The sequence below is a fragment of the Aulonocara stuartgranti genome, assembly GCF_965226115.1.
Source record: "Aulonocara stuartgranti genome assembly, chromosome: 6".
NCBI classification, from domain to species: Eukaryota; Metazoa; Chordata; class Actinopteri; order Cichliformes; family Cichlidae; genus Aulonocara; species Aulonocara stuartgranti.
In genome coordinates, this window is record NC_138944.1 from 5,498,026 (window position 1) to 5,521,788 (window position 23,763).

Here is a 23,763-nt window from a genome sequence, read left to right on the forward strand (position 1 = left end):
TTGTATTTTTGTTATTGACCAAATACTTATTTTCCACCCTGATTTACGAATAAATTCTTTACAAATCCTACCATGTGGATTCATGGATTTTTTTTTTCACATTCTGTCTCTCACAGTTGAAGTGTACCTCTGGTGCAAATTACTGACCTCTGTCATCATTTTAAGTGGGGGAACTTGCACAATCGGTGGCTGACTAAATACTTTTTTGCCCCACTGTAGAAAGACTGCTTCTATGCACCATCTTTGTTTACTCTTTCCCTCCCAGGCTTCAAGGCTTCTGATTGGCCAATATTTCTTCACAGTTAGGATTATATCGCCACCTGTTGCTTTGGCATGTTCTTGACAGCGTTTTTTGTGTTTACATGTGGATGGGATGTTTTTTTTAAATGAAAACGGAAAATCTCTGTTTACAAAAATACCCATGTACGTGTGGACGAAGCCTTAGAGTTTGAGCTCTTAAACAATAATGACTTGAACCTGAGATTGTTTAGCTTTGTTCCCAACTGCTGACAGGCTGGTGATTACGTTTTGTTAGCTTTATTGTATTTTAACTGTTTGTGTGGGTTTTGTTGAAGTGTTCCAAGTGTTCAGTACCACCGCAGAAAACAAAATATTCATACCGCTTACAGCTGCAAACACACATTTCATGTGCGTGACAGGAAGAAGCCAGCCTATCGGGTCATGTATATTTCCAGGAAATGTTACAGTTTGAATGACGTTGATAAAAATGTATGCTCTTCCGCACATATTTTATGCTTTCACATGAGCTAAAACATTAGCTCTTTCAACAACCACCTTGTGCCCATGTCTCCATTTGTACTTGTGAGGCAGAAATGCCAGCCTAATGTCAGTGCAGCAGAAATAGGTCAAGCATCCACACACGCACAGTCACACACTCACGTACACACAGATAGAGGAATTACTCATTCCCTTTCATGGCCTTTGTAGATGGAGGAAGTGGATGCCAATGCAAAAAGATCAAAAATCCCTCCGTGCGAGAAACAAGTGTCCTCCTCCCAGCAGCCGAGCAGGAGGGAGGAAGAGTCGCTCAACAGGTTTGTGTCACTCCTCTAACACTGCAGCTTTTCACCGCGTGTCCTTGGTTGCTCCATCCTGCCAGGTATCTGTTTTTGGATCCTTTCTTCATGGAAATGTCTGTGCTATCCACGCATCAGTTTGAAGCTGCCTTTCCTCTTCCTGCGTCTGTGGAAAACACAATCAAAGAGAAAAATCAATGTATCCTCAAGCAATAAAAAAGCCAATAGCTTTCATAGAATCTAAATTTAGTGTGGAGTGATGTAGTGAGTCTCTGTTCCGCCCGCCTGAAATTTGCGATCCATTTTTCTACACACATTTATTTATCAATCATTATTTTATGTTGTTGAACTGTATGAATCATACTTTTATGAACTTTATTTCATTTTGGCAAATAGAAGAGGAATGCATAGGTCTGGGTTTATGTCCGGGAGCTAGAATTGGAGGTGATGCCGTTGATGGTAATGTGACAATATCAATTTACAGAGGAGACTTAATGCCTGCACCAATTATGGGCTTATGAATTTACCCAGGTTCATTATACAAGCTATATTACATCCTGGACTTATCTAATATTAATATCGCCCAATCTTGATTAATAATCTTAGCTCATTTTCTCCATGATTGAAATATATCATGCAGATGACTCTGTAATGATTCGGTGTAATGTAGAAAGTAGCTCTATTGTTTGGGAAAATTGCTTCTTTTGATGGAAAAACCCCTTATTAAAATCCAGTTCTAACTATTACCTCAGTGCCCCCCCTCCCCCCCACCCCTGCCCCCCACCCCGGGATAAAATTCATCAACCGATGAACAGTCATATTTTTGATACCCATTGGCCAAATAATGCCATTTCCTACCATTTGCAGCCTGCAGATGCTTTTCTAACCATCAAATGTCTGATAAAATAACATTTATCGGTTCTATCACACCACAGACTTGGGGAGAAAAGGAGGAAAAACATTCAGAAACTTTAAAATGGAAAAGTCTTTTTGATGGGAAGAGCTCCAGCGAGGGCAGTATCTTTCCAAATGATACTTCAGATCTGAAGCCAGTTTATAATTTCTTAGCAATAAGTGTGTCAAATTCTTGAATTTCAGCCAAGTTAAGTTCAGGGCTGTGTAAATCTGCGCAGCTTTTTGGGTCATGTCCATACTCACAGGCACACGTCGTCATATATCCTTGCTTTTATCCTTTTAATAATTTTAAATGGATTACCAGAATGGAATGTAGTAAATACATTCAGATTTTAAGTGAATAATGTATCTTATCCCATCCCTCACGCTCACTGCAGCGCTCATCATGCTTCAGTTCAGTATGCGGCAAACATGAACTTCACATAGTGAAGAAATACAATTATGTTTAACCCCTTTCTCACCCTAGGGTTTCAAATATTGTCATTCTGTCACATGTTGCTAGCCTTCTACTTTAAAATTGTTGAAATGTTTATCTATGTTTATTTTTTTGACTGCGCGACAGAGAGATGTAGGGTAATATAATGACTGTAGTTTCTGAACCAAATGCATTCTATTCTCTCAAGGGTGTGATTTGCCATCACTCCTTCGATGCACAAACTGCACCAATATTGGAAAATATAACAATTTAAAGCTGGAAGCGTGGCACGCGCCAAAGGTTTGTTTGCCTCGTAGTTTGTGTCCCGTCCCAATTTGTGTGTCATACCAGGAGCTTTGACAAAACAAGTTTTAAAAGCAGACATGAAATACCTGCACTGCTGTATACCACTAGATGTAAGCCATTTTTTTCTTTTTCTTTTTTTTTTGGTGAACTGACCCTTTAACCCATGTTTTTAGTACAAACACAGCTCCTCTGATCTTCCTTAACTCCGTGGTCAAAATGTCAAGAATAGCAATTTTACAGCCTAAATGTGCAGGCTGTCCTAAACTTTGCTGCTTTGTCTTAATAAAGTTCCAAGTTGCAGTCATTTGTGGTCCCTCGCTGCTAATAGCATCCCCTTAAATGAGCTCCCATTTCCTCATCTCATCTGAGCCCAGCATGACCCACAGATAGGCTCTTGTAAATTCTACCCCCATCTGGCTCCTTTTAAGTCTATGTCAGACTATCCATAATCGCTGTCAAAATGGCATTCTGTCACCGCTGCTTGTTATGAGGTAGCACAGAGCAGGAGGCTGAGACATACCAGAGTCAGAACAGTCTAGCGAGTCTGCCAGCCCCCTTCATGTAACATGAGGAAATGAGTTTGTGTCAGGACTATTTTGGAGTTGCTTTGAAGTCTTATTTTACCCCCTTTGCCTCCAGGGGGACAGCACAGAAAGCAAAGGGGGGCTGGGTGGTACAATGTGGGGAAATTTACTGAAATGCCCTGATAACCCAAAAGGCAGTGCAGTCTTGATCTCGTGCCTGGGTGGTCAAATCACATATGCATCACCCCATCAAACCTGTCATCTTTGTTGCTGTGTCGCATGTTTGTGCTGCAAGATTTCATCTTTTTATGCCTGCTGTTGTACTCGTGTTCCTTTCTGCATGCATAAACATATCCTTAGGAGAAACTTTCATTATCCCGAGGCCTTCTTTTCCCTGTCTTTTATTTATGCTTTTTTTTTTCTTTTTACATTTTTTGCTAATCAAGTCTATTGTAATTCATGTATGCCTTCAAGCCTAGAACTGAGCAAACATATATGTTGTAGCGCAACAAAAACTCACATTGTTTGTAGAGTTTTTTGGCCCAGTTTGCTGTTCAGATGCATTCTATGTTGTATCCAACTCCTTTGGTACAATACTTGATAAAGACAAATGCAACAGACAAGGAAAAAAATTAAGACACATCACAATACCGCCACGAAAAAAGACGTATTGTTATTATCATATTGTACAAATTCATAGATCAATAAGCAGCAGTGTGTCTGTCGATATGAGCCGGGAGGGACGGACTCCTCGGTGAAGAGAGGGGGAGGGAAATGATCCTTAGGCGGCCTGAACAATGATTTTTATTCACTCTCTGGCAAACACAAATATGTACACACGCTGGGGAATATCTTAAAATTGGTTTGTGTGCTGAGGCATATATATATAAAAGAAAAAAGCCCAGAAGTGGGCAGTCGGCAGCACCTTGACCTTGAACAGCAGTTTTTAGCTCAGTGATGGGAGCCCATCTCAGAAGTCCTGTTTGCTACTAAACGGCAGCAGTAACAAGAGTGAAAACCTGCAGAACAATAATATCAACACAACGTTCATTCACACATGCGCACATGCACGCACACATCCACATGTACACATGCTTCCCACCCCCTGTTGCGTCCAGAGCGATGGTCCTGGAGTGGGACAGCGAGGAGGGCATCCCGCAGTGCTGTTTGAGCGTCCCTGCCAGTGCCAGACAACTTCACTATCGCTGCCCTAGCAGGGGGCGATAATCACATCAAGCTCCCCTGACAAGAGGCATTGAATTCAGCTTCGGTCCCCTTAAGAGTCTGGCATCCAGCAGTCTCTCGTGAACATGCTGCTGACGTTACAATGAGAAGGTTTGTGTTTTCATTTTTTCACTTTGTGCCATTGCTCTATTTTTTACTCTTTTTTTTGTGTTGCTGCCGCCGAAATGCATTTAGCAGTATTTGGGATTCCATGTGACTGGGGCAACAACATTTAGCATTTAGCAGTATCGAGTGTTACCGCATTGGAGAAGTGTTATTGTATTGGTGCCTTCTGTTCGTCACGGTGAATGCCATACAATGCATAGCTTATGTACCGAGGAATATTTATGAAAAGTTTCCATGGGAAAATTATTGCGTTATTATGCATGTCATTCAAATTTTCTATAGATTGTATCCTGGAATGGTTCCCGAAATGCTCAGATTGCTCTGTTAGCGACTTGATAAAAAGACTGAGAGCCATTAAAATGCTGATATAGATTTGCATTCAGGCTCAAACCCATGCTGGGTGGTGGTAGGGAAAAAAAAGGATACTATCTCTTTAAGAGGTTTCCGTAATCTCCCAAACCACACTTGATCAACGTATGCTAGCTCCTCTGGTTAGCAGAGGAGCTATTGTTTTTTCCAGTTGTTGGCTTTTAGGGTTTTGTTGTTTGTTTGTTTGTTTGTTTGTTTGTTTGTTTGTTTGTTTGTTTGTTTTTTCATTAATGAGTTTGTGGCAGCAAATGTGTTGCATGCACGGACTGGTATCTCCACCCTTACAAGGGTTGTGAATAGTTGTGTTTACATTTCATCAGCACCCTGATACTTTATCATATGGCTAAGTTGGCAAAATGTTATCCACTCAACGAGACTTAAACACCAAGGACTGATCCGGGGCATCCTTTTATCTTCAGAAATCTACAAAAACAGATGAGAGCCACACACATTTGTGGGCCTACAGAGTTTCCCTGCTACCCAGGGAGCCTGGCTTCCAGCAGCTCTGCCCCATTCATCACCTGCTTTCAATGGCCACCACCAAGCAGCCTCTGGCTAGAAGGCCAGGTAGGGTGCCGGGTGGTGTACAATGTTTGGGGGATTAGCAATCAAAAGCAAACGGAGGCTAGGGCTCTCTGTCCTGGCTCGCCATTCATTCCTAGCAGGGGAGGAGAACTCCAGCAGCGGCCAAGGTCATCGTCTCCAGCTCGGCAGGAGGTAACTGGGAGAGAACCCTGGGAACCATTCGTCTGCTTGGTGCTAATCGCAGGCTAGCAGGCTAGCAGCACAGCGGGTGTCTCACCCGCCAAACATTCATCTGTTTGTGCTCTTGGTAGCATGGCTGACAACAAGATAATGCCTTGCTTTTACTTTCCTCTCACTTTCCCCCTCTTTTCTCTCTTCTTTCTGTCTTTTGTTGATGTCTTTTGCTCTGTTCCAGCCTGATTCTCTGAGATTTGTTTCACTTTCTTTGAACTTAACTGTATGCTGAGTTAGCAGAACGATGAAGTGGTACAATAGTCTTTTTAGTCTGGCATAAGTTGGCCTCAAATTTTCATGGGAATGATGTCGGTGACAAGTATTGGGATACAAGGATAAAGGCCATTTGAGAATAGAAAGTAAAATGTCTTTCTCAAAAGTTTGTGTCAAGTTTCCATGGTTTCCAAAAAACTGTCTAAACTTCAGTTCCCTTTGTAATTTTGCCTTTGTGTGTGGATGGGAAATCATAATATGGGGAGCAGGCTTAAGACTGAAAAGAAAAGCAAACTTTTTCATTGGTTAGAGTTAGAAGCTTCACTTTGGGTTTGCCATCCATTTTCTCAATGTCATGTGACAGAATAGTGATTATACTCATCGTTTTAAGCTGATTTGGCATCCTGTGGTGCGAGACATTGGTCTGAGAAACCCTGATGGGACAGCTGGTTGTAGACTCACAGACTGTGGCAAGCACAGTGGCCCATGCATTCTCCAACATCGCATGCTACACAGATTAGCTTAACCCGCTAGGTCTGGGAAGGGGGAAGCGAGCAGCAGTGAGGTAACGATGATGTAAAATGAATCGCTGTCGCGTACCAGGCGTTCGGAGGCAAGAGAGCAGCCGTGCCCCGCCACCCCACCCTTCCACAAACACACCCCTGTTGGGATATTGGCAAGTTGTCATGACGACAGGGATGTTCAGCTGATGAAGTCTCGCTGAGCGCTGTCCAATCAGATCGTGGAGCTACAACCGCAGCGTGAACAGGGGAGGACGCACCGATTCCAGTTGCACAATGCTGAGAAAGGACAGGCGAAACCTTGGACCACCAGCGGGAAATTGGCAATCCGGGGGAGGCAGTCAATGGGCCGCCATGGTTCGAAAATACACAAACAGTGGGGGTCGTGGATACAGGGGCTGCCAGGTAGGGGGTCTCCATCATGTCTGATGCTTTTAGAGTCGTGATTCTTTTCTGCCATTAATACAAAGTATTAATGCATTATTTATTTTTACTGCCGGTATGCCATGTTCAACATTGCCATTAGCACGGTTAACATGATGTTTCAGGTTGTTGGATGGAGCTATCGGATTGCTTTAGGTGCACTTTAGCAAATTGGTAAATCACTCCTGCAGGTGGTTTTTACAAAATTTCCACAGCCACAAGAACCGTTTCAAAAAGCAAGGCAAATTTTGTGAAGGGGAGAAATGTCATGTAGCATTAACTTTAATGCAATTTTGTATTCATTTCACTGCGGGATGTGGACCAAGAGTAGAAGAGGCTAATATGCAGAAACTGCAGGTTGCAAAGTGGACGAAAAACTCTCCTGGTGTTAGTTTGATCCAGGCCTTTTATTTCAAACTGCGGGGAGGATTTTTCTTTCATTTTTTTCATTTCTTTTTCTTTTTTTGCTGGCAGACCAAAGGAGAAGCTGAAGCTGTTTGTAGCTCTGTGAAAGATGGAGGGCTTGGTGGGGGCGCACTCTGGTTTTTTCCAAGCACTGCAGGTAGCCATTACGGACATCATCTCTTTAGCTTGTTATTCAAAAACCTGCAGAAACTAGAGCCATTCACAAATAATATTGCTTTTCTTTGGAATATTGTCCTGTCCGTAAGATGGCAATAATTAGGATTTATTTTTTAGCAGTTCATTTGAGAACCAAACCTTATCTGCCCTCTCATTACCCCTCCCTCGCCCAGCTCCAGTCCCTCTATCGCAGAGTCTCTGTGGGACGCCATTTGACAGACTGACCCCCAGTAGTGCCTGTGTTTGACTCTTCAAACTTGAGAATTAAATGAAAGTTGTCAGCATGGCAAAAAGCACATTTATCAGCATAGTTGACTCTTTAAAATGTTCACTTTAGTTTAGCAGTTTTACAAATGACGGCTCAACAGCGTGATGCAGCGGGACAGTTTTGGGTTTTTTGTGTGGAAATGTCTGGGAAAGTGCTGGCATCTCATTTCTAAAGAACACTTGATGATGTAAAACTGGGAGAACTACAAAGTATTTCCTATTCATTGTTTTAAACTGCACAAGTTGCTTGTTTGAAAATTATGAAGTGGGTCCAATTAACTGTGGGTACAACTGTTGGTTAATTTTCCATGTGTGGCTTTTTCAGTCAGCAATGGTGGGACAAAGCAGTGGATACAACGGTTTCTTTTTTTTTCTTTGTTTTTGATAAATAGTAGGTTTTATTACATACTAATTTTGACTCAGCTCTTTTCTTGAGGAGAAAGTATAAAATCTTGTGTAACCAGAACCACATTTAGGGGAATTCAAAGTCAGAGGCTAAGAATGTTGGCTCTACTCAGATTAATGCCAGGCTTTAAGTAAAACAGAGGTTACATCACTTTTTCCTCCAGGCCACTATTTCTAATCCAGCCCAACCGAGTGGCCAAACCTTCACCTTCTACTATTCTTTATGGGGCCTGGTCTGTCCATTTAGAATGAGCTTTTGAAGCATTTTGGCCGAAGCAGACCCAGCCTCATAATGGGAAACTGGATCCAGGCAAAGATCTAAACTACAAACTGATTGCTGTACTATTATGCCATTTAAGATGATAATCAGCACTGCTAAAGGCATGGGGAAAACACTATTTACTTGTTTAACCTTCATGCAACCCCAAGCCAACTGCAATCCAAACAACTTGTTACTAAAATGGAGATAATGGGATCAACTGCAGATTGTGAACTCGAGCATTAACACAGCGACGGCTTCAAAAAAACTTCACAATGTCATCGATATTTTTATCAAAAGTTGCCCAGTATCATTGTTAATGCTTTCATTTAGAATAGAATAATCCTGTAGATAAATATGCAATATCATTTAGGCTTTATAATATCCAAGCTTAACATTTCCTATTAGCCTCCCTCTGTGCTCTAAAGCATCTTAGTGTGTGTCTCTGCTGAAAAAATAGTCAGTTACACATGAAACCAGCTGACCCAGTGAAATGTTGCTTATTCACGCTCACTTCCGAGTTGGAGGGAAGGGATTTTCCCATTGCTCTGGAATTACACACCACAAAAGTTCTGGAGAGTCTGCAGACAATGATGTCAGATTGTTGCGGGCCGAGAGGGCTTTTGGTCGGAAAGCCACTGAAGTGAGATGATTGCTGTTCTTGTGATGCAGATTAGCAACGTTTTAGTGACTGGGGTTAGATGTGGTGAACTCTGTGAGTCCTGTTTTCTTTCTGACCTTGAGGCCTGGGGAGATGTTAACAACTCTGTATTGTCTGAAAAGATTTATCGATTTATTTCAAATGTTATTAGTGTTTATTCGATTTTTGTTTTGGCTATTACAACTCTGTTTTTCAGAAGATCTCAAGTACCATAAAAGTTGGCTTGATTAAGTTGTCAAAGAAGCCACAAAGGCCCTTGGGAAACCCAAAGCAACCTGCTTGCAATTCATTTATGGCATCATGTAATTAACTGCTAATGTCTTCCACTAAATCACATTTTGAAACATCTCAAAAAAGACGAATAAAAAGCGAATGTTTCACAGGGTTGAAGTCAATTGCTAGAGACATATGTGTCAGTAAATGTCCTCTTGATGCTGATTGGACCACCCAGAGGTTGCCCATCTAAAGCCATGTGGTTTCCATTGAAGAAGTTCCACGACTGCGCCCCAAAGGCCGTTCCCCTGCACACCAACCCCACAGATCCAGATCCTGTGATCTGTGGCTGGGGTCCCCTTCCGCAAATTACTGTGTTTGAAAAGAACCCGAGCATGGACAAAAGAGAAACAAGGCCTTCAGACTGCTCGAGAGGAAACGTCATTCCCTACCAGTCAGCCTGCATTCTTCCCAAGAGTGAACCAGAAGTAGAACCAACCATCTGACGACAGCCATCCGGCAGACACTTCACGGCTCACTCAGACCCTAGGCTGGAAATTTCTCTGATGACCAAGTGAAGATGGGGGGAAGTGGTTGTGGAAATTAATTGCCTATCACTTGTCAGTGCAGTGCAGAAAAACAAGCTCTGTGCAACCGTCCTTCTGAAAATCTGTCAGCCAAGGACAATGAATGCATCCCTTTTCTTCCCCACCTTCCTACATCTGATTTAATAGAGAGAGACGTGAAGCACAGACAGAGCTGTGAGGGAGTGTACTGTAGCAATGTGGTCAGGTTGTAAACACACAGACATGAAGAGGAAGAGCAGGATTACAAACAGGTTTGATCTCCTCGGGGCTGTCCAGAACGGCTGACAGAGGAGGAGGGGAAAGTGGGGGGGGAGCGCTGGAGCGGCGATTCGGGCTCCTTTTATTCACTTCTCGTCCATCAACTACTTCTTTCTTGCCGGCAGCGTTGTCATTTGGGCTGTCCAGATATAACTGAAAGTCCGGCATTGAAAGAAACACTACAATGAAGCGAGAGACAAGCAAACAGGCAGACAAATGTACCTGCAGGCTGAAGTCTTGGAAAACAGCTGAGGCCCACCAATTTGTTAACAGCACAATTTTCAATAGAGTCATAACATTGCTCCCCCCACCCATCCCAATCTCCCTCTGTTTCTCTTTCTCCATTGTTCATTATTTTAAAGCACAGAGAGAGAGGCTGCGTTAACTTCTTCATTCAGAATGGTCAGTGGCGAGACCAAACTGCCAAACAAATCAAATTTAATTCCTCTTTAACGCTTCCTTTCCAAATGAATCAAACACTTGTTTTAATTCCAGTGAAATTGACTTCCATTTATCTTTATCCATTTGTAGTATTATCCTCTTTGTTCATATCCTCATTGGTGTAGGAATGAGCAGAAATAGGCAGATCACGAGATAATGATGGTGGGCCTTTCTTCCGCTGATGAGGTCCAATGTGAGGATGACACGGTCTAAAGATGAACAATCATCCTCCGGAGCCAATTTAGACAGGAGAATTAAAGGTCTTACGTAGCTAAAGAGTGAATCACGTCCTCCGAGGTAATGTGTGACATCTAATATCATTTGTGGCTAAAAGGCAGAAATCGTCTAAAAAGAATAATTTTACATCTGCGGGAGAAATGTGACCCATCAGTTAAATCTTGTCTCCTTTAAAGAAGTTGTAAAGGGAAAAAAAGGATAATTCGGTGGTTTTATATAGTTTAACTCTATTTTCTTTATTGGCTGTGAATCACGTTTGCATTTTCAGCTCTCTGCAATACAAGTCTAAATGCTGTTCAGATATATTGACTAAAACATTTAATGATTTCAACTCACAGGTTCCTCAAAAAACATGCAAACTTTGATTTAATGTTCAATAATATTATATTAATTAGATCCCTAGACACAGCTCTTTAGATGTAACACAAGTCCAAATGGCTTCTGGTAATGTAACAGAAGGTATTTTATTTTACTAGTTCTGAGTCATGTGACTGTATGTGTTGCACATGCATAGGGAAAATCTGGTTCTTATAAAAAAAAAAAAAAAAGGAAAAAGAAAAATTGAGCTCGTGATAGGTTTATGTATGTAAGCGCAGCCATGATGGATCTGCAAAGACAGAGGAGAAGGAAATGACAAACGATAATGTCCCGCCAGTCAGTGCAGACACACAAACTCGTGGAAATGTACACACAAACACATGGGCATACACACGCACACATCAAATGGAGCTGGAACATCTGCCATACACCGGACCAGTGGTTTAGTTAAAAGATGAGGAGGGGTCTGGTGAATGCTCTGCTATTCATTTATCTCGCATTGCTGCCCATTGGTTTTAATTATGGTTGGCTCTTTCAAGTTAGAAATAGGCATGCTTCAAAAACAGAGATGTCCTTTTTGGTTTTTTGCCATTGTTTCTGTTGGGACTTTGTGCACTGGGGCATGGGAGCAGGGGGGTATATATGTGTGTGTGTGTGTGTGTCTGCATGCGTGAAATCTTTCTTTCTGTGTGCCTCCCTGTTCCTCCATCTGTCTATTTGCATGTGTACACACACTTTTGTAATTGATGAGCATTTCTTTGTGTGCGTGTTAGCATGTGCTCTGCCATGTATGTGTAGAATCGCTCTGTCTTATTTTCCCAGCACAGCTGCAACAGGACTGGATTGATGTGTAACCCAAGCCGGCACTTTAAAGGGCGAGAGGCCTGGACAGACGTGGTCTTGCTAGTATACCAGATGGGGCTTTATGATGAAAAGAGCATAATCCCCATCCAGGCGTCACTTCCATCACTTGTGCTCCACAAAGCCATTCAATTTATTGCAAGAAATAATCTTTTTTTTCCAACAGTCCCAAACAGAGCAGAGTTTTTTTTTTAAAATGTTTCTCTTGCATTCACACTATTTCTGTCTTTATCTTCCCTTTCTCACATCCCTCTGTTTCTCTATCTTTTCATATCTCTCCCATCTCCCTCTTATTCCCCCTCTACCCACTCACCCTTTGCTCTTGAAGACTTGCAAATGTGGCATTAGCTAATATTCAGAGAGCCAGGCAAGCGATCCCTTTTTATCCGCCAGGGCTCTACTGATTGAGCTACAGTGTGCACATTGGAAATGAGTGCAGCGCCGATGCTGGCAAGCCCCATGCCTCTGATTGGTATTCAATATACATGTGACTGCAGGACATACTAGTTTGGTTTTATGGGTTTACTTTAGCTTTTACTCTCCCTTGCTCATCTTGCTCTAACTCCAGCTATTAAAAATGTCTTTCTTTACCACTGCCACATACATAGGCGACAGCAAATCGGACAAAGGGGCAATTAATAGTCCAAGCCAGTCTTGTACCGTAAATGTGGCCAGTATTTTGTAGCAGGACTGTCAGACAGTCCACTAAATTTGGATTTATCTTCTCCCCTCACTGCTGAGTAAAAGGCTACATTTTTGCTCTTCATCTAGTGAAACTTTATTACAAAGCATAACACAGAATGTGGGTCTCTATTCCCCAGTGTATTTAATTCATGTTGCCCTCTCATTATTTCAGAAATAAATGTAATCATCACCCATAGTAATTGTTATTCACATGGCGCACTTTTGTAGACTTTCTGTTAATAGCATAGCTTAATATAGTAAACACAGTAACATAGTATTTAAAGAGCATATATTACATAATAATCAACTCCTTTTTTTTATTAGACTCTGCTAGAGGAGCTTTGCATGAGTCACTGCATAAAAATAATCCTTTTTTCACAAATAATGGGACTTGCTGTCATCCTTGGTCTGAAATAGGACAATGTAGGTCTTCTTCCTTCTTTTAATCCAACTGTCTTCTGATTGGCTGCCCCTCCTACACAAAAGATTTTAACAGCAGGTGGGTGGGGCTCCAGTGCTCCTGTAGAAAACCTGAGCAGTTTGAAGCCTGAGCTTTAAGCTGATGTTATTTGAAGCTTAAAGTTCACTTCACATTAAACCCATGTTTAATATGAATATCCACCTTTGTAACAGTGCATATATATTATATATGAACTTGGTGTTGACTCTCTCTGCAGTATAGTATCGCTTCCTGTTCCTTTTACAAACGGTACAGTGTAGCCCACTTAAATAAAAACTTAGATAATGGCTTATTTCATAGTTTTCATATGTTTTTTCTCCAAAGCACACTCTTTGGTGAATAACCTGCTAATTATATTCACAGTATTCATTTACTGTTTCTAGGGATTCGCTAACTTAGCTTAATTAGTAGTTGACTCGTTAGCAGCATGGCCTCTTTACCCGTCCCTCATGCACTTTCCTGCTTAGTGTGTCAAGTGTTTAGTTACTCCTTGGTCTCACATAGTTAATTATTATTAATCTCTGTCTCTCTTACATAGTATGTCTTTTGTGCTGCCCCCACCCCCAACGCCCAACCAGTCACAATTTGATCTTCCTGTTAAAAGGGAGTTTTTCCTTCTTATTGTTGCCAAGTGCTTGCTCAAAGGGGGTTGTTTCATTGTTGGGGGAATACGATGGAAAATTAGGAAAACCATAATGGGTCCACGAAGTGTGTGTCAGCAGTACCTCACTTTGTTAAATCACAAATTTCTTGTGGTTTTTTTTTTCTTACGTCATAATACATACTCAACAGATTTTCACTTATCCTTTCAATTGAATGTTTTCCTAATCCTAATTTTCCCCCACAAACACAGGGGAACTGAAGATTTCTTTCTGTCTCAGTCTTACATCACACTTACAAAATGTATCAGGGATTGGGCTTCCATTTACACGAGCTGTAGTGCGCACAAAAAATGACATGGCAGAAGTAGCACGACTCAAAGACAAGTTATCTATGATATCCTCTCTTATGCAGTGATGTACAGCAGAGCACCGGTGCATCAGTCGTGTGATTTCAAGGGACTTTTAATCACTTCAAAAAGGGAGGCATATGAGGGGTGGTGCATAAATACATAAATATAATCTATCTGCACGGAGCGTTGAGAAGCACGCTATCAGTAAAACTCAAGGAAACACTGGAGTCTGTCCCATGTGATGTTGCTGTATGATCGGAAAAGTTATCAGAAATCTTAATAAGATATTTATGTGATGAGAGCACAGCATGTCTTAGTTTTGTGGGCCAGCAGACTGTTGAACACATGGATCTGTTTCCAGATCAAACTTCCTCTTGTACTCTAGGAGAGAGAAAAAGAGAACAGGGCGGTGTTGGTGGTGAGTCAATATTCCACTCCAGCCCAAGACACAATCTTTCCTCTCCTGCTCAAGTCTAAGGGCCTATCTGTTGGTTCTTTCTTGTGGGCCTTGTTCCAGATTTGCCTTGGCCCCGGTCCAGGTGTGGGAAGTGAAGTGTAAACAGTTTACAGATTGGCTGTGGCTGGGGAGGGCCGAGGGCTTTAGCTGGGAGGAATGTAACCTGAACACCACTTCACAGGGAAGCAACGCTGCAAGATGGAGCATTCGTGCATATTGTGTCGGGACCTAACAGGAAACTGACCGAGCAGTTCAAGGGAGAGTCGGCCGGTGAGAGTGGCTGCTGACGTCAGTGAACATGTGGGGGGGTTTCTGGCAGCAGTAAGGGGGCTGCCTGGCTTTTACCCCAAAAGCTATCTTGCTACAGCCAACATTTAGATTGATTGTAGCAAGTTGGGTTTTTTTTGCCATGCTTGATATTTTAGTGGAGAGTAGGAAGTAGAACAGGGTTACATAATTTCAAGATTTCAAAGCCTCATGCAGAAAAATCCCTTGATGTTGAATTTTTGTGATGAAACTTCCACCATAATAACTTTGGCCTCTTAGAAATGCAGGTTTGGGATCAATGTTGAGTTTAGTTAAACTTAATGCAAAACCTTGTGAAACATTTAGGCTGATTGTGGATCAAAGGAGTCCTCCTACATAGTACTGCGATTAGTGCTGGACTTCTGTAAAGTTGAGGGATTCAAAAGAGACAAAAAGCAACCTGTACAAACCTGAAACCGCTGTCACTACTGTGGGACAAGCAAATTTAATCCTACAGGTATCTCAGTCATGTCTTTTATTAACCTGTTCGTACACTGGAAACTACTCAAGAGTTATGGGTTACACTGAACAAAATTTCATATGTTGGTGAATGCACCTTGTGTGTTTCAGCACATCCGGCTTTAGGTGTGGATGCAGCAGTTCTGTCTGATTATCAGGCTAATAATAATGGATTTCATTTATATAGCGCTTTTCAGGACCCCTCAAAGCGCTTTACAATACCACTATTCATTCACTCTCACATTCACACACTGGTGAAGGCAAGCTACAGTTGTAGCTACAGCTGCCCTGGGGCAGACTGACAGAGGCGAGGCTGCCATATCACGCCATCGGCCCCTCTGGCCATCACCAGTAGGGGGTAGGTGAAGTGTCTTGTGTCAAGGACACAACGACCAAGACTGTCTGAGCCGGGGCTCGAACCGGCGACCTTCCAATTACAAGACGAACACCCAACTCTTGAGCCACGATCGCCCCACCACTAACCCTATTTTGTTTCACTTCATTCATTCAGTCTGACATGTGTTCATGTTGGGAGGGGAGTTCCTTTGATTTAACTCACCAGTGAGTCAAAATTTTAGACTTGTTTTTCTACAGGTTATCCTTGCAACAATTAGCGCAGACGTAACAGAGATCACGTCTCCATGTTCGCTGCCATTCTTCTATTGAGAGTTTTTGAGAATGTGCCTTGGCAGTGAAATAGAAAGATGACATCAATATCCAACAGATCTCTATCTCTGACAGTTAAAGTGCACCACACACTTGTAGCATCCACTTTAGGATGCTTTGTTTGTGCCATCCCTCTCTCTTTTTTTCCCCTTTTTGCTTCTTGGTGAAACTCTTTCTTTATAGACTGTCAGCTGTCAAACACTATAGACTCTATTAACACACATATGCATATGGATATGAATCTGCAGGATAGCAGAAACATGTTTTTTGATTGCATGCAGGGAAACAGTCAAGTTAATTTTAGTAGAATATTATTATTATGATTATTATTAGTAGTAGTAGTAAACTGAAAAAGGAAGTCTTGATATCAGTTTACTCCACAGCGAGCTTCAAAAGACTGGCTGTAGACTGGAGATGATAAACTGAGTGTCAAATGAGAAAAAATGTCCACGTACATCACTATTAAGAGATTCCACTGAATTATATGTATAGAAAGCTAAAGGGATGACTTTGGCTATCAAATATTATCAAAAATAATTCGATCTTGTTTTGATATGGTTTAATTAATGACAAGGTGGTTGTAAATTTCAAAACTCATAGAAATAGTTTCTGTACAAACTGTCCTCAGATGATCGTACTTCATCGACTACATTTATTCTGTATGTTTATGCAAACACGCACACACACCAGTGTGTCAAGCATCATGCATGCTTAAAATCACCTGGTGTGTCATGATGTGGATGTGCCGTTTCTGTTGTCTGAGAATGAATGCGGCAGAGCCTGCTGTTGCTGTTGCACTAAACCTCAGCACAGGAAAATGAGGTGCTGGCAACAAAGAGCTTTGAGGAAGTAGACGCATATCTCCAAGGACACATACCACCCAGCAGATCAAAGGCCCTAGAGGACGCGTTTGATGGGGAAACCACACTGGTTTTCAAAGCATTGTAGTCCTGAATCTCACTAGCTCGCCAAGGCCCATGATAGAAATTCTAATACGTCCGCCTGTCAGTTAATTGAAGCCCCATTCTGTCCCTCGGGGGAAAGCAGTCTGGTCTTTGGAGAGTATCTTTGTCCTGCTGCATGGCCATCATTAATTATTATTCCTCGATCACCTCCTCAATGACACAGTTCATTGTTTGAGTGTGTTTTTTTTCTGTCTTGTCACCATTCTCTTGTCTTGGGAGAAAACACTGATGTTTGACAGAGAAAAAGATCACAGCTATCCACATATTCACTCATATCATATCAGCCTACCTTTGGGGAAGTTGTGTGTTTGCTGAGGAGATGCTTGGTTGTCAGTGTTGTAACATTTGATCATGGGAAAGCGGGGGGGATTCGGAGTCTGTATCATTGTTAGTCTGCATGAAAGCAGAATATATGGTAGAGGACATGAGAAGGACATGAGAAGAAAATCAGCTAGAAGTTTGAAAGTCACTGTATTTAGCAAAGCGATTTTTCTTTTTTGTGTGTGCATATTTTACTCTCGATAGAAGAATAGATACTTGCTTCCAAAGAGCAGCCCTGTCAGTCTAAAGACATGTCCCTTCTTCTGCACAGACAAGCAATGTTCCAGACAGTCAGGAAGTCAGCCCTGCCTGTGTGCACAGTTCTTAGCGTGGAGGAAGTGATGAGCGATGGCAGCCAATCTGAGCTCATCCCTGTCTCGACATCTGGCAGATGTGCTGTGTGGTGTAAAGTATACATTTGATCTTATCAGAATATACTCGTCTAAGGATATCATGCTATCAAGATTAGGGTTATCTTGTCCAGAACTGTGTTTGACAACCACAAACCATGTATGTTTTTCAGCTTGACGTGGATGCGTTCCTAGTGAGCGGGGATGACGATGCGTTCTGCTGACAGTACTGACAAATTATCTCTCATAACATTGACGAATGGTATTAAGTTGCAATGATATCATAGCATTTCTGCAGCTGTGTCAGCCTGGAGCTCTCGCAGGATGCTCTGTATACATATATATATATATATATATATATATATATATATATATATATATATACATATACACATATATATATATATATGACACTCCAGCTATAGACGCTGGCTCTCGCTTTGGGGGTCTAAAGAGCACTTGGAACTCTTGATCAGATCACTGTGGTTTATTGCTATGGCACACAGTGTTTCTATAGTTTCCCTCTTTGTCTTTGTGACCTCCTATCTCCAGACCAAATGACCAGTTAGGGCCTTGAAAGGGAAATTGCATGCATTCCTCCATAATCGTAAGAGGTATTTACATATGCTCTCTAAATAATTATGTGGTCCAGCTGGGAGCATCCAATGAATTTTTCACAAAAGCACTTTCTGTTATTTACATTCCTAAAATGTAATGTGGTTTACTTATGCAGCTGGACGGGCCAAATCAAAGCATTCGTTCCCTGGGACCAAGTGCAGGCAGAAGGAGAGGGAGAAAGAAAAAGAGAGAGAGAGACAGGAGGGGGGCTGAGGAGAAAAAGTTCAAAGCGTGCAAGGTCAAGCTTGAGGGTCATTCTCTCAGTGCCTTTTCACAGCCTGCGTGAATACATAACCAGCAATTGACTTTCTAATCGGGAGGGACCTCATAAAATATGCGGTTTAACAATAACGATTATCATGGGCCCTTTTTTGTTTCCACCTTGTGTGTTAGTCTAGAAGCATCTAAAGTGAGCTGGATATGAAATAATGATGGAGCAACTGCTGGTGCTGGATTCCTTTTGGCTGCATGTTACGCTCCCGAAATACAAAATGACAGCCGACCATTTCCCTCTTGCCCGCATTCATAAAAGCCTCTCCCTTCTGGATTTTTCCTCTGATTGGATCAAAGCTTTGACCTGTGTTTCCAGGTGGCCTTTCCTGATCCCACTGGTGCCTCCAGAGTGGAGACCTTTGCGGGGGCACCTGGGAATTACCTGATCGGCGGCGTAGTCGGCGGCTGTCACCAAGCTCTTGTCTGTTTGATGTCACCTCTGACACCAGCCTCTGTAGCGATCACCGGGGAGATCTGACGCCCTTGCTGGGCTGTGAATAATAGAATACATCTACCTGTCTCAGACCACCATTGTCACCTGTGCTCTCCTATGATGAAATGTTCCCATGCTTACCTCCGTGGGTGATGTGTTCTTCCTGTCCGTTTCAGGGTACAAAGCGAGGTGATGGTGGCGAGCCATGGGAAGGATGTCAACAAGGTGGCTTAGCTAGCAGTGCCCAGTGTTCCCATAACGGCCAAGGAGTGCCTGAAGAGGAGAGTGGAGAGTCAAACATGGCAAAGGATGACAACGGAGAACCGGGGGAATGGAGGACTTCGCTCTCTGAGCAGACTCAGTGGACTTCAGTCAACAGTGAGAGACACCAAGTGATGTTCAGTGTGCTCTCCTTTCCCATTTGTTCAATCTCCAAACTCCCCCACCAACATGAAACTCATCACAAATTTGTGTTTGCATTTTTTAGTGTAAGCATTTGGCTCTTTTTTTGTCTTAAATGTTTTTTTCCCTCTTTTCTGAACAAGTGTCTGTGTTTTTATTTCATAGTATTCCACAACAGTCTCCTTTCCATGAACCGTTTGCTTCCAATCACCTGTAATCAATGACAGCTCCCCCGTTTCATCCTCTGGCCTGTCAGGCTTACCCCAACAAGACTGTGTAAGAGGTCAACACTTTAACATGTGAATCTGTGAGGTTGTTGAGGGTCGACAAGTGCCGATGCAAGTATGGATAAACGAACAGATAGACGGATGGATGAGGATGTGGTGTTTATAGTGGGTGATCGAGCAGCCGTGAGAAAGCTAGAGCTGCGGTTTGGCCTGACCTGTTGCTGTTTCGGAAGAGTCTGTCACTCTTCACATTAACTGACCAAAGGCAGCGCTCCTGCCAGTTGGCTGACGAGGGGATGTTTGATTTTTCTGAGATTGCGTCAAAATAAGGCGAATTTAGGAAGGGTTTTCCCCCAGCTCGTGATATCGGTCAGTACAAATATGCCACAGATGCACGTACAGTAAATCAGCACACAGGAAGTAATATTCATGGTAGTGTGGCTGCGGTGGTTTTCATCAAAGCCACTGTCCTCATGGAGCACACGTGTGTGTCAGGCATCATCTGCTGTGGATTAGCGAGGTCTGGGAATGTCTGTGGGTTGATCTGGCCCCCATCATTTTGTCACCATATGTCACTTGTTATACCCTTTCTAATAAATTTGACATATTTTGTACCGTATGTATAACCCGCCACATATGGATTTCAGCTTGTTTGCAAATTCTTTCTGCATAACATTCTGAACTTTATATGCACATCGCTGTCAACATTAAGCTCAATGTCAGCATTTAAAAACGGGATTCAGCAGTCTACTGTCAGGGCAGAGGAGCATTCACAGTGAAGGTGCCGTACAATGCATCAGGGCTTCCTCACTTCTGTGCTTTTTCTTTCTTTACAAAATTGTCTTTCTCTCCACCACCCGTTTTTTCCATTTAATTTTCTGTCCTAACCTTCCTTCTGCTCATTCTAGCTATCTCTCCTTCTCCCTCCTTCTACCCCCTCTTCCTAGCCTCTCTCTAAGCTGTTTGGAGATACATTCCTCATTCCTTGAATGCACACAGAAATGCTGGGTGCCCTGGCGTCAGCACTTCTTAAAATGGGCTGCTGCCACTGCTGCTCCAGCTCAAGAGAGAGAGAGAGTGAGATGAGAGCAAAAGGAAAATCCAGTAAATCGGCCAAACTCAGGAAAGTACTTTCATTAAAACAAGTTTCTTTGAGAAGGTGGAGGTTGATATGGAACAGCCTTATCAGAAGTGATCAGGCTGCAAAGGGCTACAAGCTTTAGAAAATAAGGATGCATTTCATGTGTACACATATGCAAGGTGGAGACTTTATTTGGCTGCAGGAATCTGCATCACTGAGCTGAGTAGTAAGCGCCTGTCTCAACTCTGTATTTCTCTGCTTGTTACCAGTTTCACTGAGAAACAGTTTCAGTCTGTGTGTGAACTGTGCGTGTGTGTGTGCGTGTGTGTGTGTGTGTGTGTGTGTGTGTGTGTGTGTGTGTGTGTGTGTCTACCACCTGCTAAGCCATTATCCCTATAGATCTCCTATTATCCAGTCCACACACGATGAGATTTATTTCTCACCCTGGTCAGTCTCCATGAGAGGTAATTACTAAGCAAGGAAACACGGGACTTCCTGGAAGAAGCTTATCAGAATCCAGACACCATCCACTTTCTTAAATGTGACTGCCAAGCTAGGACTGATAACACAGAGCTACACTATCCCTCTCTTTTTACATATTAACCACAGTGTCCTTCTTTTTCTTTTCTGGCTTTTTTTTATGCCATGATTAATAATTTTGGATTAACTGGGTAATGTGAAAGATGAAGCTGGGGTAATTCTGTTCTTTTCATTTCTCTTGAATACTAGTAATTATCTTAGCATCACATCATCTAACAGTGCTGTAGAGTTTTAGCAGTTTTAAACAACAGAACCAGGCTCAGGGAGGGGCCAGGTTTCTTCCTGAGTCTTTCCTTCTCAGTGTTGCCAGGTGGTCCTAGGAGGTCGTCTGACTGTTTGATTGTTGGGATTTTCTCTGTATTATTGGTATAAGATTGAACTAAATTGAATTGAACCTGATGAATGGTATCCAGTCAACAAGACACACCAGTCAGTCAGATTTAAAGAATATTTGTGGTTTATTGCAGCATACGTCTTTTCACAGTGTTGACCATCCTGATCGCTGGGGGGAAATGTGTATTCCGCAATCAGTTGGCAAGAGGTGGCAAGATTTTGCTGGCAATCACTAGCATGGAACTGGGCAAAAAGAGGTACACACACACCTCCCTGTGATTGAAATAGGTAGTCATCTTATTACAATTTAAACCTGTAAAAATTTAGCTCTGTATAGTCTAGAGATGGACCGATCCGATATTACGTATCGGTATCGGTCCGATACTGACCTAAATTACTGGATCGGATATCGGAGAAAAATAAAAAATGTAATCCGATCCATTAAATATCACGAAAGCACCTCACAAAACTTGCAACACGCCGTAACTCACCTCAGAACGTATGCATCACGTGATAGAGCGGCTGTGGCATGCGGGACCTGTCAGTGGTCTGGATAGCATGTGGAGCTTCGCTAGCAACCTGGCATTTCATCTCCGACAAAGTTATCCCCGAGAGAAGTAAAGCAAGTGTGTAAGTCCATCTCTGAATGTTTGTAAAGCATTCCCACGTTAAGCTTAACAAGCGACTGCCTCTCGCTCTCCGGCTGCTACTTCAATCGTGAAACTGCTTAAATCAGCTGATCGGCTTTTCTGTCGCGAGTCTGTCTCTCTTGTTTGTTTTTGGTCCACTTTGCGCCAGAAAGAGCAAACCAGCGGCTGAACAACAGCAGCACGTTTAAGCTTGATAAGCTGTTGTTAGAATTTATTTAATATTAATTTCTACACCAGGATCTTTTTCTACGTAGCTGACGGCTGGTAACTGTGCAGGGGCGGATCTAGCAAAGTTTAGCCAGGGGGGCCGATAGGGCATGAACAGGGAAAAGGGGGCACAAAGACATACTTTTCTTTCTTATTCTCATTTAAAATGTCGAGCTTTTAATAAATAATTATCTGACACCCAAAGTTTTAATTTGATGTAAAATGAATAGAAGTCAATTACTGTATATAGTGACTATTAAGTCTAATATATATACCCTAGTAAGCTATAGTACTTTTTACTTTGGGAAGGTACCATCTGTGCAGTCTGCAATTTTGTTGAAGAAAGATGTTGAATCTATTTAATATTTCTTGAAAAATAATTGATTTCTGTGCATTTTTTTTCACACTGCATCAAATTAAGGTTGATTACGTCGATTAAGCATCATGAGGTGGCGCGTGAGGGGTGGTTCCCTATTTTTTATTTATTTAATTTTGTTGTTGCTGGGAGTTGGAACCCTATTAGTTAGGTTGCTTAATATTTACGCTAAGTACTCTTTAAAATACCAGAATAGGGAGGATGGTGTAGGTTTAAGTTTATTAGATTGATCAGTATTGCTGAACTATGAAATATTTTTTTTGTATACAGGTATAACAGAATAGCTTTAGTGTAGTTGTTGTTTTAAACTTGAGTATGAACTTGCAGACTTGCAAAATGCAGCAAGATATTTTAAAAAACAGTTTTGTTGATTAAAAAACACTATATCGGATTCATATCGGTATCGGCAGATATCCAAATTTATGATATCGGTATCGGTATCGGACATAAAAAAGTGGTATCGTGCCATCTCTAGTATAGTCTAAGGAGCTTGGAAAGAAAAGCAGCTGGACTTCGGTAAGTTGAAGACATTTCACCTTTCATCCGAGAAGCTTCTTCAGTTTTAAGGTCAAAGGTGGAGCTCCTTAGACTGCGATGACCTGGATGACTGAGAACCTTGACAGACTTAGCTCTGTATAGTTATAAAAATGAAGAAACTGGTCATACAAACTAAAACGTGCTTATAGTCATTTTCTGGCTTTTGTGTCAGATTGTAAATATGTGTATTCATGCCAGTGAGGCAGACATTTTAACATGAGAGTCTCTGGGGGTTGACTCGCTTATGGAGCCAACCACAGGTGGCTAATCAATGAGCTGCTTTTTTCGCTTCGGTCTTGGCTCCAGGGTCTTTACCTTACAGTATAAAGCACATTGTTGTGATTTGTAGCTATACGAATAAAACTGAATTGAACTGAGTTGAATCTTTCACTCTTGCCACGTAGTTATAATTCACACAGTACATCACTAAAACGACAAAAACACAGCCTTTAATAAACTAAAAGTATTTGTTAATACGCAAGCCAGAAGTCTCTCTACTTATTTCACCATAGGGCAGAAGCATCAGGCCTTCTGTTTTGCCTCTC

General features: G+C 42.0%; 1 protein-coding gene and 1 long non-coding RNA gene across 6 annotated transcripts; one reads left to right on the forward strand and one right to left on the reverse strand.

The window, feature by feature from the left end:
* The first annotated feature begins 995 nt into the window (after nt 1–995).
* LOC309708464 (uncharacterized protein) lies at nt 996–23,140 on the forward strand. Of its 5 annotated transcripts, XM_082536542.1 has the most exons (3): nt 6,690–6,814; nt 19,042–19,243; nt 21,600–23,140. In XM_082536542.1, exons 1-3 carry the CDS (start codon nt 6,764–6,766, stop codon nt 21,725–21,727), a joined length of 381 nt encoding a protein of 126 aa, XP_082392668.1. In that variant the 5' UTR covers nt 6,690–6,763; the 3' UTR covers nt 21,728–23,140. The 5 variants fall into 5 exon arrangements, 1 of the variants encoding a protein (XP_082392668.1); XR_014277274.1 differs by lacking the exons at nt 6,690–6,814; nt 19,042–19,243; nt 21,600–23,140 and adding exons at nt 996–1,055; nt 17,463–17,574; XR_014277275.1 differs by lacking the exons at nt 19,042–19,243; nt 21,600–23,140 and adding an exon at nt 17,463–17,574.
* On the reverse strand, nt 1,049–19,090 carry LOC309708466. The gene is made up of 3 exons (XR_014277278.1): nt 19,007–19,090; nt 18,815–18,923; nt 1,049–1,203 (listed from the first exon to the last, which is right to left on the reverse strand). It is a non-coding gene; the product is annotated as an uncharacterized lncRNA (long non-coding RNA).
* Nucleotides 23,141–23,763: the final 623 nt, after the last annotated feature.

What these genes read in the sequence shown, in the direction of transcription:
- LOC309708464 (XM_082536542.1), top strand. Translation starts at nt 6,764, where the DNA reads ATGGTTCGAAAATACACAAACAGTGGGGGTCGTGGATACAGGGGCTGC. An exon ending in GTGGATACAGGGGCTGCCAG is followed by an intron (nt 6,815 to 19,041) that starts GTAGGGGGTCTC and finishes TGTCCGTTTCAG; the next exon opens with GGTACAAAGCGAGGTGATGG. An exon ending in TCAGTGGACTTCAGTCAACA is followed by an intron (nt 19,244 to 21,599) that starts GTGAGAGACACC and finishes GTCTTTTCACAG; the next exon opens with TGTTGACCATCCTGATCGCT.